The sequence below is a fragment of the Hemitrygon akajei genome, chromosome 18 (genome assembly GCF_048418815.1).
Source record: "Hemitrygon akajei chromosome 18, sHemAka1.3, whole genome shotgun sequence".
NCBI lineage: Eukaryota > Metazoa > Chordata > Chondrichthyes > Myliobatiformes > Dasyatidae > Hemitrygon > Hemitrygon akajei.
Window position 1 is genome coordinate 55,856,852 of NC_133141.1, and position 14,214 is coordinate 55,871,065.

At 41.0% G+C, this 14,214-nt stretch overlaps 1 protein-coding gene across 5 annotated transcripts in view; it reads left to right on the forward strand.

The window, feature by feature from the left end:
• Positions 1-14,214, forward strand: part of tmub2 (transmembrane and ubiquitin-like domain containing 2) — a 37,335-nt gene extending 23,121 nt beyond the window's left edge. For all 5 annotated transcript variants that reach the window (XM_073071686.1, XM_073071685.1, XM_073071688.1 and 2 more), the window contains 2 exons: positions 6,503-7,121; positions 11,950-14,214. In XM_073071686.1, the coding sequence (XP_072927787.1) occupies positions 6,526-7,121; positions 11,950-12,301 (948 nt within the window). In that variant the 5' untranslated portion in view covers positions 6,503-6,525 and the 3' untranslated portion in view covers positions 12,302-14,214. The remainder of the gene's footprint in view (positions 1-6,502; positions 7,122-11,949) is intronic.

Genomic DNA, 14,214 nt, shown 5'->3' on the forward strand with positions numbered 1-14,214 from the left:
TTTAAGCCATTAGTATTCCAAGAGACAAAATTAATGGTCTGAGCCATATTTCTAAAATCAACCCTTTGGTATATAAAGAGTTAACCAAATTATGAACTCATGCATCCGGAAGAGGAACAAAAATAAGGGGCGGACCCGGAATTGATGACACCGCGGACATTTTAGTAGTTTAAAATCAGCCCAAATGAAAAAACTAAAAAAAAACTAGTAAAAAGAGAAATAGAGTTAGAAAAGAATCCCCCACCCCCCATCCAAGAAAAAAAAACCCTTCCTGAGCCTGGAAAAGGCCAGGAAAAAAAAGGAATGATACTAAATCTACCCCCGTATCACCAGAAGGCAACTCCAAATATATAAAGGAGGGAAAAAAGAGATCCACCCAAACTCCAAAAAAGTAATTAACACTATACTAAAACAAACTTCTTAATATAATTGCTAATAAAAAAACCCAAAAAGAATATAAACACTAGTAACTTATAAATTGGGTTAAAACCCAAACAATAAAAGTTAAAATGTGATAAGAAATGCATTATAGGAAGAAGACGAGAGAAAAAAAATGGCGAAATAAAAAAAAAGCAAGAAATATTTTTGAGAAGAAACTGCCATCTTAGTCACACAAAAAATGAAAAGGATATATATCAAACCGTTAAAAAAAATTCACCTTCAAAGGATTAATAATAATAACCAAAAATAAAGTACAATGGTTAAAGTAAGTAAATTAAAAAGATTAGTACGTAAAAAAGAACTAATTGGAATATGAAATGTAGAATAAACCTACACCAATAGCCAGAAACAAAATCTGGTTTTGGAAACAAAAACTATCTTGCAATGATCAAAATCACTCATTTATTAGAAACGAGAGTCCAAAACAATAGGATAATTCTCATCCAGAAAGCTTCGAGCTTCAGATGTGGAGAGAAAAACACGCCGTGGTGCATTCGGAGGCGAGATTCCAAGTTTTGCAATGCATAAAAGCGCTGGTTTTAGATTTTTCTCGTAACATTCGGACATCAGAGGTTTAAAAAGAAGCCTTGCCTTCATTACTTCTGGGCTAAAATCCTCCACTAATCTAAACTCGAAATCTTTGAATTTAACCATCCCTAAACGCCGAGCCACACGAATAAGTTGCTCTTTGACATGCACATAATGAAATCGAACAATTACAACAGGTGGTTTAGATGAAGAACTTGATGATCGGCGCATAATTCTGTGGGCGCAATCAAGTAACAGAGGACTGTCTGGGAATACAGAAGGGAACGCATCCTTTAAAAGTTGAGCAAAATACTTCGAGGGGTCCCCTTGTTCAATACCTTCCGGAAGACCAAGTATGCGTAAGTTCTGTCTTCTGGACCGATTTTCAAAGTTGACACTCTTGGCTTTAAGTGTTTCCACCTGTTTAATCGTCGAAGATAATTTCTGCTGCAGTTTTTCGATTATCAAGTCTCGCTTCCGAGCGTCCTCTTGCAAAGTTGTGAGTAGAGTTTGTTGCTGTTTAACTACTAAATCAGTCTTATCCATAGAATCCTGGAAAGCCTTTAGATCTTGTTTGAAAGTTTGTCGTTCTTCAAATTTTTCATTTAAAAGCTCCAATAACATATCATAAGTCAATTCAGTACGCTTAGGATCGGTCTTTTTTTTCTTTCCGTTGCCGTTAGGATCTTTCCCAGGGTCTCGCCCTTTAGATCTTAAAGCCATTTCTGTACTCATTTCTTCAAAATTCACAGTACACTCTTAAAGATAAGTCCAAAAAAGTAGCAAGAATCTTTTGGTGTAGGTAAAAATAAGTTAAATAAGGGTGATCATAGGTTAAAAAAAGTAAAGGTTATGGAGCGAATCTGAAACAGTACTCACTCCATGAGCGTCTCCTGGTGACTCATCCCTCTACCACTTCTACTGGAAGTTCATTCCACACAGCTACCACTCTCTGAGTAAAGAAATTCCCCCTCGTGTTACCCCTAAACTTTTGCCCCCTAACTCTCAACTCATGTCCTCTTGTTTGAATCTCCCCTTCTCTCAATGGAAAAAGCCTATCCACGTCAACTCTATCTATCCCCCTCATAATTTTAAGTACCTCTATCAAGTCCCCCCTTAACCTTCTACGCTCCAAAGAATAAAGACCTAACTTATTCAACCTTTCCCTGTAACTTAGGTGCTGAAACCCAGCTAACAATCTAGTAAATCTTCTCTGTACTCTCTCTATTTTGTTGATATCTTTCCTGTAATTCGGTGACCAGAACTGTACACAATACTCCAAATTCGGCCTTACCAATGCCTTGTACAATTTTAACATTACATCCCAACTCCTATACTCAATGCTCTGATTTATAAAGGCCAGCATACCAAAAGCTTTCTTCACCGCCCTATCCACATGGGATTCCACCTTCAGGGAACTATGCACCGTTATTCCTAGATCACTCTGTTCTACTGCATTCTTCAATGCCCTACCATTTACCATGTATGTCCTATTTTGATTAGTCCTACCAAAATGCAGCACCTCACACTTATCAGCATTAAACTCCATCTGCCATCTTTCAGCCCACTCTTCTAACGGGCCTAAATCTCTCTGCAAACTTTGAAAACCTACTTCATTATCCACAACACCACCTACCTTAGTATCATCTGCATACTTACTAATCCAATTTACCACCCCATCATCCAGATCATTAATGTATATAACAAACAACATTGGACCCAATACAGATCCCTAAGGCACACCACTAGTTACTGGCCTCCAACCTGACAAACAGTTACCCACCACTACTCTCTGGCATCTCCCATCTAGCCGCTGTTGAATACATTTTACTACTTCAATATTAATGCCTAACATCTGAACCTTCCGTGCGGAACCTTGTCAAAGGCCTTACTGAAGTCCATATAGACCACATCCACTGCTTTACCCATGTCAATTTTCCTCGTAACCTCTTCAGAAAATACAATAAGATTTGTCAAACATGACCTTCCACGCACAAATCCATGCTGACTATTTCTAATCAGACCCTGTCTATCCAGATAATTATATATACCATCTCTAAGAATACTTTCCATTAATTTACCCACCACTGACGTCAAACTGACAGGCCTATAATTGCTAGGTTTACTCTTAGAACCCTTTTTAAACAATGGAACCACATGAGCAATATGCCAATCCTCCAGCACCATCCCTGTTTTTAATGACATTTGAAATACTTCTGTCAGAGCCCCTGCTATTTCTACACCAACTTCCCTCAAGGTCCTAGGGAATATCCTGTCAGGACCCGGAGATTTATCCACTTTTATATTCCTTAAAAGTGCCAGTACTTCCTCCTCTTTAATTATCATAGTTTCCATAACTTCCCTACTTTTCCATTGAGAGTAGGGGAGATTCAAACAAGAGGACATGATTTGACAGGGGCAAAAGTTTAAGGGTAACATGAGGGGGAATTTCTTTACTCAGAGCGTGGTAGTTGTGTGGAATGAGCTTCCAGTAGAAGTGGTAGAGGCAGGTTCGGTATGTCATTTAAAGTAAAATTGGATAGGTATATGGACAGGAAAGGAATGGAGGGTTATGGGCTGAGTGTGGGCCAGTGGGACTAGGTGAGTGTAAGCATCGGCACGGACTAGAAGGGCCGAGATGGCCGGTTTCTGTGCTGTAATTGTTATATGGTTACTTGTTTCCCTTACCTTACACAATTCAATATCCTTCTCCTTAGTGAATACCGAAGAAAAGAAATTGTTCAAAATCTCCCCCATCTCTTTTGGCTCCACACATAGCTGTCCACTCTGATTCTCTAAGGGACCAATTTTATCCCTCACTATCCTTTTGCTATTAATACAACTGTAGAAACCCTTCGGATTTATTTTCACTGTACTTGCCAAAGCAACCTCGTATCTTTTAGCTTTTCTAATTTCTTTCTTAAGATTCTTTTTACATTCTTTATATTCCTCGAGCACCTCATTTACTCCATGCTGCCTATATTTATTGTAGATCTCCCTCTTTTTCCGAACCAAGTTTCCAATATCCCTTGAAAACCATGGCTCTCTCAAACTTTCAATCTTTCCTTTCAACCTAACAGGAACATAAAGATTCTGTACCCTCAAAGTTTCACCTTTAAATGACTTCCATTTCTCTATTACATCCTTCCCATAAAACAAATTGCCCCAATCCACTCCTTCTAAATCCTTTCGCATTTCCTCAAAGTTAGCCTTTCTCCAATCAAAAATCTCAACCCTGCGTCCAGTCCTATCCTTCTCCGTAATTATATTGAAACTAATGGTATTGTGATCACTGGACCCAAAGTGCTCCCCAACACATACGTCTGTCACCTGACCTATCTCATTCCCTAACAGGAGATCCAACACTGCCCCTTCTCTAGTCAGTACCTCTATGTATTGCTGCAAAAAACTATCCTGTACACATTTTACAAACTCCAAGCCATCCAGCCCTTATACAGAATGGGCTTCCCAGTCTATGTGTGGAAAATTAAAACTTCCCACAATCACAACCTTGTGCTTACTACAAATATCTGCTATCTCCTTGCAAATTTGCTCCTCCAATTCTCGCTCCCCATTAGGTGGTCTATAATGCACCCCTATAAGTGTTACTACACCTTTCCCATTGCTCAATTCCACCCAAATAGCCTCCCTAGACGAGCCCACTAATCTATCCTGCCAAAGTACCGCTGTAATATTTTCTCGGACAAGCAATGCAACACCTCCTCCTCTTGTCCCTCCGATATCACACCTGAAGCAACGAAATCCAGGAATGTTTAGTTGCCAATCACACCCCTCTTGCAACCATGTTTCACTAATAGCTACAACATCATATTTCCAGGTGTCAGTCCATGCTCTAAGCTCATCCACCTTTCTTACAATGCTCCTAGAATTAAAATAGATGCATTTAAGAAACTCTCCACCTCTTACTCTCTGTTTATCCCTAACGGTGCAAACAACTTTATTATCTTTTTCTTCCTTCTCCCATACATCTTCGGTCTGAGAGCTCCCCTTCTCTATCACCTGCCTATCCTCCCTCACACACTGTCTACTAGCTTTCTCTATTTGTGAACTAACCTCCTCTCCCCTAGTCTCTTCAAATTGATTCCCACCCCCCACCCATTCTAGTTTAAAGTCTCCCCAGTAGCCTTAGCAAATCTCCCCGCCAGGATATTGGTCCCCTTCGGATTCAAGTGTAACCCGTCCTTTTTGTACAGGTCACACCTGCCCCAAAAGAGGTCCCAATGATCCAGAAACTTGAATCCCTGACCCCTGCTCCAATCCCTCAGCCACGCATTTATCCTCCACCTCATTCCATTCCTACTCTCACTGTCGCGTGGCACAGGCAGTAATCCCGAGATTACTACCTTTGTGGTCCTTCTTCTCAACTGCCTTCCTAACTCCCTATATTCTCCTTTCAGGACCTCTTCCCTTTTCCTCCCTATGTCATTGGTACCTATATGTACCACGACCTCTGGCTCCTCACCCTCCCACTTCAGGATATCTTGGACGCGATCTGAAACATCCAGAACCCTGGCACCAGGGAGGCAAACTACCATCCGGGTCTCCTGATCACGTCCACAAAATCGCCTAAATGATCCCCTAACTGACCCCCTATTACTACAGCCTTCCTCTTCCTTTCCCTACCCTTCTGAGCTACAGGGCTGGACTCTGTGCTGGAGGCACAGCCACTGTTGCTTCCCCCAGATAGGCTGTCCCCCCCCCCCCCCAACAGTACTCAAACAGGAGTACCTATGGTCAAGGAGTACAGGCACTGGGGTAATCTCTAGTACCTGACTCTTCCCCTCCCCCCTCCTAACCGTGACCCACTTGTCTGCCTCCTGTCGCCCCGGTGTGACCACCTGCCTGTAACACCTCTCTATCAACTGCTCATTCTCCCCGACCAGACAAAGGTCATCGAGCTGCAGCTCGGCGCACCTGGCGCAGATGTGGACTTCCAGGAGGCTAGGAGACTCCAGGACCTCCCAAGTCCGACACCGAGAACAACAAGCTGCCCTCACACTCATACTTTCCCCTTCCTCAAATAACAGGAAAAACTGAAAACGAAACCTACCTTGCCTTGCCCGCTTCCACCTAAGCCGGATGAGCCCAAGCCCTTAAGCCTTCACTCTGCTCCCGGCTCACTCCGCTGCCCGCTGTATAAGGCTGTGTCCTTTTTAACTCTTCCCCGCTTCACTGCCCGCCGTCACACGCCTGCGCAGTCCCGCCTCTCTTAACTCCGATGAGAATAACAAAAATTCAAGATGGCTCCCGCCGCACTCCCATTCTGATCCTCCGACTTCCTTCTCCAAACCTCCATTTCTTAACCCAGTTTTCTATATTTTTCATTTAGCAATGGAACATGCTTCTTCTTTTGCTTATTTGAAATTTTAGTGGAGACATTTATTGATCAAAATTAAATTAACAGGAAAAAAGTAAAACAGACTGGGGCATTAAAATGTTTATTATGAGGTTAGCAATCAATTATTTAATGAGTTTTTATGGCATTGCTGACAATATTTTCATGTTTTCTCAGATTTTTTTGAGAACTTTCTATAAATGGACACCAGCACCATGTCATTTGTTGAAGGAGTTGGTGATGAAGTCACAGTCCTGTGTGGAATAGTCTTCCTGGTACTGGCACTTGTTCTTGCTTGGCTCTCCACACATGTTGCTGATCGTAGTGATCAAATATTTGGGACCATTGTTACCACGGGGAACTCGTTAGTAGGGTTAAGCAGCGTAGAGCAGTATGTGGCAAATGCAGCAACACCTGAAACTGATGAAGCCCAGTCAGCAACTGTCCCTATTGAGCAAAAGCCAGAGGAAGAAAATGATTCTGGCCTTGGAGCGTCAACTGGAAATAATGGTCCCACCAATGAGCAGGTGCCAATTGAAGAAGCTTCCAGTTTAACCGATGCAAATATTGATCCTCTATTGAACATACAAGGTTTGCGCAAGCGAGCATCAGCCAGTGAGATTAGTACTGCAGAGGTACTGGATTCTGGAATGCTCGAGAACTGTAATGCTCATACACACACAATGGATAGTGTTGAAGAGGCCGAAGGGCAAATTAAAGTGAGGCTGAAGTTTTTAAATGACACGGAAGAGGTAGCACGAGTAAAACCAGATGATACTATTGGATTTCTGAAGAGGTAAGATATTTGTAAAATAAGTTTCTCCAAGTTAAAAATAATTCAACATATAAATTAAACCAATTCTGCAAAAATAGCCTGTCTCTATTATTTAGTACATCTCCAACCACTTTATACCAGATGGTTGAAATGTGGTTAAACGTTATTTTTGCTTACTGGATTGGAACCCAAGTTGGAATGTTATTTCATTAACTCACTTGTGAGCTGGAGGTAATGCTGGACAATGTACCCAAGCCGGAGCTGAGGATACTCTCTCACTTTCCTCCAGTTTGAATGTTTTGATCTGTGTGCCAAGATTTCTTTCTTAGCTGTTTTCCATTCTGTGTAGAGCTTTTTATATAATAAGCATAGATTGTCGTATATAATGCATGGTCATTATAAATTGTTCCGTCATGAGGTTAACTCGGGTGGTGCGGCTCAAAGGGCCTATTCTACACTGTATCTCAATAGACTATAGACAATGGACAATAGGTGCAGAAGTAGACCATTTGGCCCTTCGAGCCTGCACCGCCATTTTGAGATCATGGCTGATCATTTACTATCAATACCCGGTTCCTGCCTTGTCCCCATATCCCTTGAGTCCCCTATCCATAAGATACCTATCTAGCTCCTTCTTGAAAGCATCCAGAGAATTGGCCTCCACTACCTTCTGAGGCAGTGCATTCCAGACCCCCACAACTCTCTGGGAGAAGAAGTTTTTCCTTAACTCTGTCCTAAATGACCTACCCCTTATTCTCAAACCATGCCCTCTGGTACTGGACTCTCCCAGCATCTGGAACATATTTCCTGCCTCTATCTTGTCCAATCCCTTAATAATCTTATGTTTAAATCAGATCCCCTTTCAATCTCCTTAATTCCAGCGTGTACAAGCCCAGTCTCTCTAACCTCTCTGCGTAAGACAGTCCAGACATCCCAGGAATTAACCTTGTGAATCTACGCTGCACTTCCTCTACAGCCAGGATGTCCTTCCTTAACCCTGGAGACCAAAACTGTACACAATACTCCAGGTGTGGTCTCGCCAGGGCTTTGTACAAATGCAAGAGGATTTCCTCGCTGTTGTACTCAGTTCCCTTTGTAATAAAGGCCAACATTCTATTAGCCTTCTTCATTGCCTGCTGCACTTGCTCATTCACCTTCAGTGACTGATGAACAAGGACTCCTAGATCTCTTTGTATTTCTCCCTTACCTAACTCTACACCGTTCAGATAATAATCTGCCTTCCTGTTCTTACTCCCAAAGTGGATAACCTCACACTTATTCACATTAAACATCATCTGCCAAGTATCTGCCCACTCACCCACTATCCAAGTCACCCTGAATTCTCCTAACATCCTCATCACATGTCACACTGCCACCCAGCTTAGTATCATCAGCAAATTTGCTGATGTTATTCTCAATGCCTTCATCTAAATCGTTGACATAAATTGTAAACAGCTGTGGTCCCAATACCGAGCCCTGTGGCACCCCACTAGTCACCACCTGCCATTCCGAGAAACACCCATTCACCGCTACCCTTTGCTTTCTATCTGCCAACCAGTTTTCTATCCATGTCAATGTCTTCCCCCCGATGCCCTGAGCTTTGATTTTACCCACCAATCTCCTATGTGGGACCTTATCAAATGCCTTCTGAAAATCGAGGTACACTACATCCACCGGATCTCCCCCGTCTAACTTCCTGGTTACATCCTCGAAAAACTCCAACAGATTAGTCAAGCATGATTTACCCTTGGTAAATCCATGCTGGCTCGGCCCAATCCTATCACTGCTATCTAGATATGCCACTATTACATCCTTAATAATGGACTCTAGCATTTTCCCCACCACCGATGTCAGGCTGACAGGTCGATAGTTCTCTGTTTTCTCCCTCCCTCCTTTCTTAAAAAGTGGGATAACATTAGCCATTCTCCAATCCTCAGGAACTGATCCTGAATCTAAGGAACATTGGAAAATGATTACCAATGCATCCGCAATTTCCAGGGCCACCTCCTTTAGTACCCTAGGATGCAGACCATCTGGACCTGGGGATTTGTCAGCCATCAGTCCCATCAGTCTTCTCATCACCGTTTCCTTCCTAATGTCAATCTGTTTCATTTCCTCTGTTACCCTATGTCTTTGGCCCATCCATACATCTGGGAGATTGCTTGTGTCTTCCTTAGTGAAAACAGATCTAAAGTACTCATTAAATTCTTCTGCCATTTCTCTGTTTCCCATAACAATTTCACCCAATTCATTCTTCAAGGGCCCAACATTGTTCTTAACTATATTCTTTCTCTTCACATACCTAAAAAAGCTTTTGCTATCTTCCTTTATATTCCTGGCTAGCTTGCGTTCGTACCTCATTTTTTCTCCCCGTATTGCCTTTTTAGTTAAGTTCTGTTGTTCCTTAAAAGCTTCCCAATCATCTGTCCTCCCACTCACCTTAGCTCTGTCATACTTCCTTTTTTTTAATGCTATGCAATCTCGGTGACTTCCTTTGTCAACCACTGTGGCCCCTTTCCCCCCTTTGAATCCTTCCTTCTCTGGGGGATGAACTGATTTTGCACCTTGTGCATTATTCCCAAGAATACCTGCCATTGCTGTTCCACTGTCTTTTCTGCTAGGCTATCCGTCCAGTCAACTTTGGCCAGCTCCTCCCTCATAGCTCCATAGTTTCCCCTGTTCAACTGCAACACTGCCACCTCTGAGCTGCCCTTATCCTTCTCAAATTGCAGATAAAAACTTATCATATTATGATCACTACCTCCTAATGGTTCCTTTACTGCAAGATCGCTTATCAAATCCTGTTCATTACATAACACTAAATCCAGAATAGTCTTGTCCCTGGTCGGCTCTCGTACAAGCTGTTCCAAGAATGCATCCCGTAGGCACTCTACAAACTCCCTATCCTGTGGTCCAGCACCAACCTGATTCTCCCAGTTCACCTGCATGTTGAAATCCCCCGTAACTACTGCGACATTACCTTTGCCACATGCCAATGTTAACTCCCTATTCAACTTGCACCCAATATCCATGCTACTGTTTGGTGGCCTGTAGACAACACCCATTTGGGTCCTTTTGTCCTTACTGTTCCTCAGTTCTATCCACACAGACTCTACTTCTCCTGACCCTATGTCCCCCCTTGCAAAGGACTGAATCTCATTCCTCACCAACAGGGCCACCCCACCCCCTCTGTCCACATTTCTGTCCCTACGATAGCACGTATACCCTTGTACATTCATTTCCCAGGTCTGATCTCCCTGCAGCCATGTCTCCGTTATCCCAACAACATCATAGTTGCCCATTCGCACCTGGGCTTCAAGCTCATCCGCCTTATTTCTGACACTTCGTGCATTCAGATATAGAATTTTTAGCCCATTTCTCCTCTCTCTGTTTGAATCGCTGCCTATTGTGCTTAACCCAGCTCCCCGAACTCCCATCGGGCTATATGCCCCTAGAATTTTGTTGTCCTTCCTAAATTTACTTATTCTTTCAACACATTTAACTCCATATTCCGTCAGACCATCCCTCTGTACATGTGTCCTCCTTATCACTTGTTCCGCCTCACCTTTCTCTAATACACACTTAATATTCCAGAACCGTGTAGTCCCCACCTGTCCTTTATTCTTCCTCTCGCTATCCTCTCTCACGTTCTGGATCCCCGCCCCCTGCAAATTTAGTTTAAAACCCCAAGAAGCACTAGCAAACTTCCCTGCAAGAATGTTAGTACCGCTCCAGTTCAGGTGTAAACTGTCCCTTCGGAACAGATCCCACCTTCCCTGGAACAAAGCCCAATTATCTACAAACCTGAAGCCCTCCCTCCTGCACCATCGTCAGCCACGTATTAATCTTTATAATCTTTCTGTTCCTTGCCTCACTCGCACGTGGCACAGGTAGCAAAACTGATGTACCAATTGATTGAAATAACATACTGAGAAAGGACGGAGGAGCATTATTGGCTGAGTTTCAAACTCGTTCACTGCTTTAGCTTTGAGACTTTTATCAATTGGAAAGGAGTGGTGGTTGTTATTCAAAAGAGAGGTTTCACTTTTAGTACAGGGTCATTAAACAATAGGTGTAGTATTCCTCTGCTTGCTCTTCATCCTTCCAGAAAGCATGTGCAATTAGCACTTTTTTTGCTAACACCATTATCAAAGGACTTTTTTTCTCATTTAGTTTGAAACATCTGACTACCAAAGATGGCAAGTTGTGACTTTCAGATAACCAGGTGTTTGTGATTTTTTTTGGGGGAAAAGGCACTTTTTAAATGCTAAATATTTGTTCAACAAATTGGCTTGTTAGATAATTGATTGAATTTGAGTTTTAAAATATGGAGCATTTATGAAAATATTTAAGATCTTGCAAGAAATCTGAATTCTCAATAATTCATTTTGGAACAGGAGTTCAATCAATTTATATAATTAAGCCTATGTATTAGAAATGGGCCATGTATCTATGCTGGTTACAGCTTGGGTAGTGGAAGATTTGACACTTCAACACCTAGCTTGAGAGGATTGATTGCTCTCTGCAACCCTGGCTGAAAAAAACACATGTCTGGAATTAGCTAATTTTCTGTTCTTTACATAGTGGGAATTTGAACTGGGACAAGGTGCAAAAAAAGGTGAATATCTGAAGACCTCTTTGCCAAAAGTAATGGGGGGGGAGGGGGAAATCAGAAAATGGGAGTAGGAAGTATCTAATTACCATAGAGCATATTTGTTTCATCTTGAGGACACCCATTTTGTCAGCATTATTTTTGTGTTTAGAGTATGAAAATGGTTCTGATCTTCTGTTTCACTGCTCTCCATGTTTTCTCTTTTTCTACTGTTTGTGCCTTCTCACTGAATTCCAGCAAATATTTCCCAGGACGAGAGCAACAAATGAAGTTCATTTACCAAGGCCAGCTTCTGCAAGATCAGTCCCGCACTCTTGGATCGCTCAACATCACAGATAACTGTGTCATTCATTGTCACATTTCACAAACTTCATCCTCTTCCGGCCCTGCGGTTTCTTCAATGGTGGAACAGAACCAAGCTGCCCTTAATGTTGGTAATCTGATGATCCCAGTTTTTGTCATCATGCTTGCTGTAGTCTGGTACTACCGCATTAACTATCGTCAGTTTTTCACTGCACCAGCCACAGTTTCCCTGGTTGGTGTTACTGTTTTCTTCAGTTTCCTTGTATTTGGCATTTATGGTCGATAAAGGCACAATGATATTTCCTCATTCTTCATCAATGCTTATCCAACCCAACTGAATGTAGTGTTACTGGTCAATGTTGAAATAAGATGTGATGTGGAATCAGTGTATTTTTTAAACAAAAGTGAAATAGAGATCTACCTTAGCACTGATTTTTTTTGCCAGAATACCATGCTGTTGGCAACTTACTAGCATTTAATAGAAATTTAAAAATAAAGTCTAGCTAGGAAAATGATCGTGATTAGCAGAATTTGTGATGGGAAATTTTTACCATTGATTTATAAAAGGATACATTGAACCAGAAAACATTTCATACAGCCAAATCCTATTAAATGCAACTTTAATGTCCTCCAAAAGAAAATTTAATGATCTGTTAATATAGATCAGGTCTTATATTCATCAAATATTAAACTGCCAATATGAAATGTCAAGTTTCAAATTTATGGGTTATTGTCTTTGAATATCAGGAATATTAAAGCCTTACAGCATTTAAAGTAGGTAAGATTAGATTTTCATTATGGCAGCCAGTCAAAATTTTATCATGAGTTTTCATTCATCTGGACTTCCTATATTTACAGTTTCAGTAGTATGCTTGTAAGGGCCTAAAGATTTTTGAGATGTGGTGACCTTGTTACTGTTGAACATAATAAACAAAATCATTGTACCGACAGGCAAAATAAGTGGATGAAGGTGTTTCCAAAAAGCTAGGGAGATGGAGTTTAACACTTTGGTAAAAGTTGGATATTTCTGTCCACAGCTGCTCAATGCCTTTATTAATGGCAGTTGGCAAAGGAGCTCAACAAGTGATCAATTCTACGAGTTTTACCCGCTGATTTTTTGATTGTCAGACTATAGACTATGTAATATTTACATGATTTTTATATCTGCTTGATCATAAGATGTAACAATCATTGTATTTGCATTAATGTTTGTTTCATGCCTGCTTTCCTAAAGATGACGCTGTACTACTGCTGTTAAAAGTTCAGAAGGAAGGTGGGGAGAGTAGCTAGCCAATGCACAAATTCAACTACCTTTTAGAGAAGTTCTACAAGCAGGAAATAAAACAGCAAATTTTAAAAGTGGATTAGTATGAAATAAATTGTTTAATTATCAGAGATGAGACTTTTACAAAGAATACAGGGATTCAAACTGAGAAATATAGCATAGAGCTTTAAAAAGAATAAAACAGCAGCAGAGATTTAGTTAGAATGCCTGCCACAAAATTTAAATCTGCACCTTATGTTGTTTAATGTTGCAGAAAGGTGTCTTTTGTCGAGATTTATAGTGTGGGATTATACATTACGGGTTGCAGTCAGTATTGGTTAAAATTATGATGCTTAGTTTAATATTCAAACTTCATGTACTATATTAAATTAAGCCATCATTAAAGAATTCCATATTTGATATTTTTATTCAATAAAGTATGGTGTATGGGTATGAGTCAGAGAGAGGATAAAGTACAAATTAAACATCTCAAAAGGTAAAGTTCAGATGTAGAAGTCCTGTGTGTAGATGGGTGCAGAAGAGTATGCAAAAAAAAAAGCCTATATTGTCATGATCTTGATCCTTTGTAGTTGCAGGAGATTGGGGGTTGATGATGAGTGGTTATGTAACAACATAAAATGTACAGTATATGAAGAGTTGCTGTGAACTGGGGAGTGTGGTGGTTCACTGAAAACAAAATTGGATGTAGTAAGATGCATCTCTGCTGCTTTTATAGTTTCTTTCAATCATTTGTGCCTTCAAGATTTTAAAATATTGCTGACACTTATTTTTCAGATCTGTAGAACAGACCTGTATTGTGCTGAAAGCCAGGCACTAAGATTAGATTACTGGATTTAAAATCTGTAACTTTTCTGAAATGTTCTCCCTTTGTTTCATAACACCTCATTGAATGTAATTAAATAGAGTAAACAGTT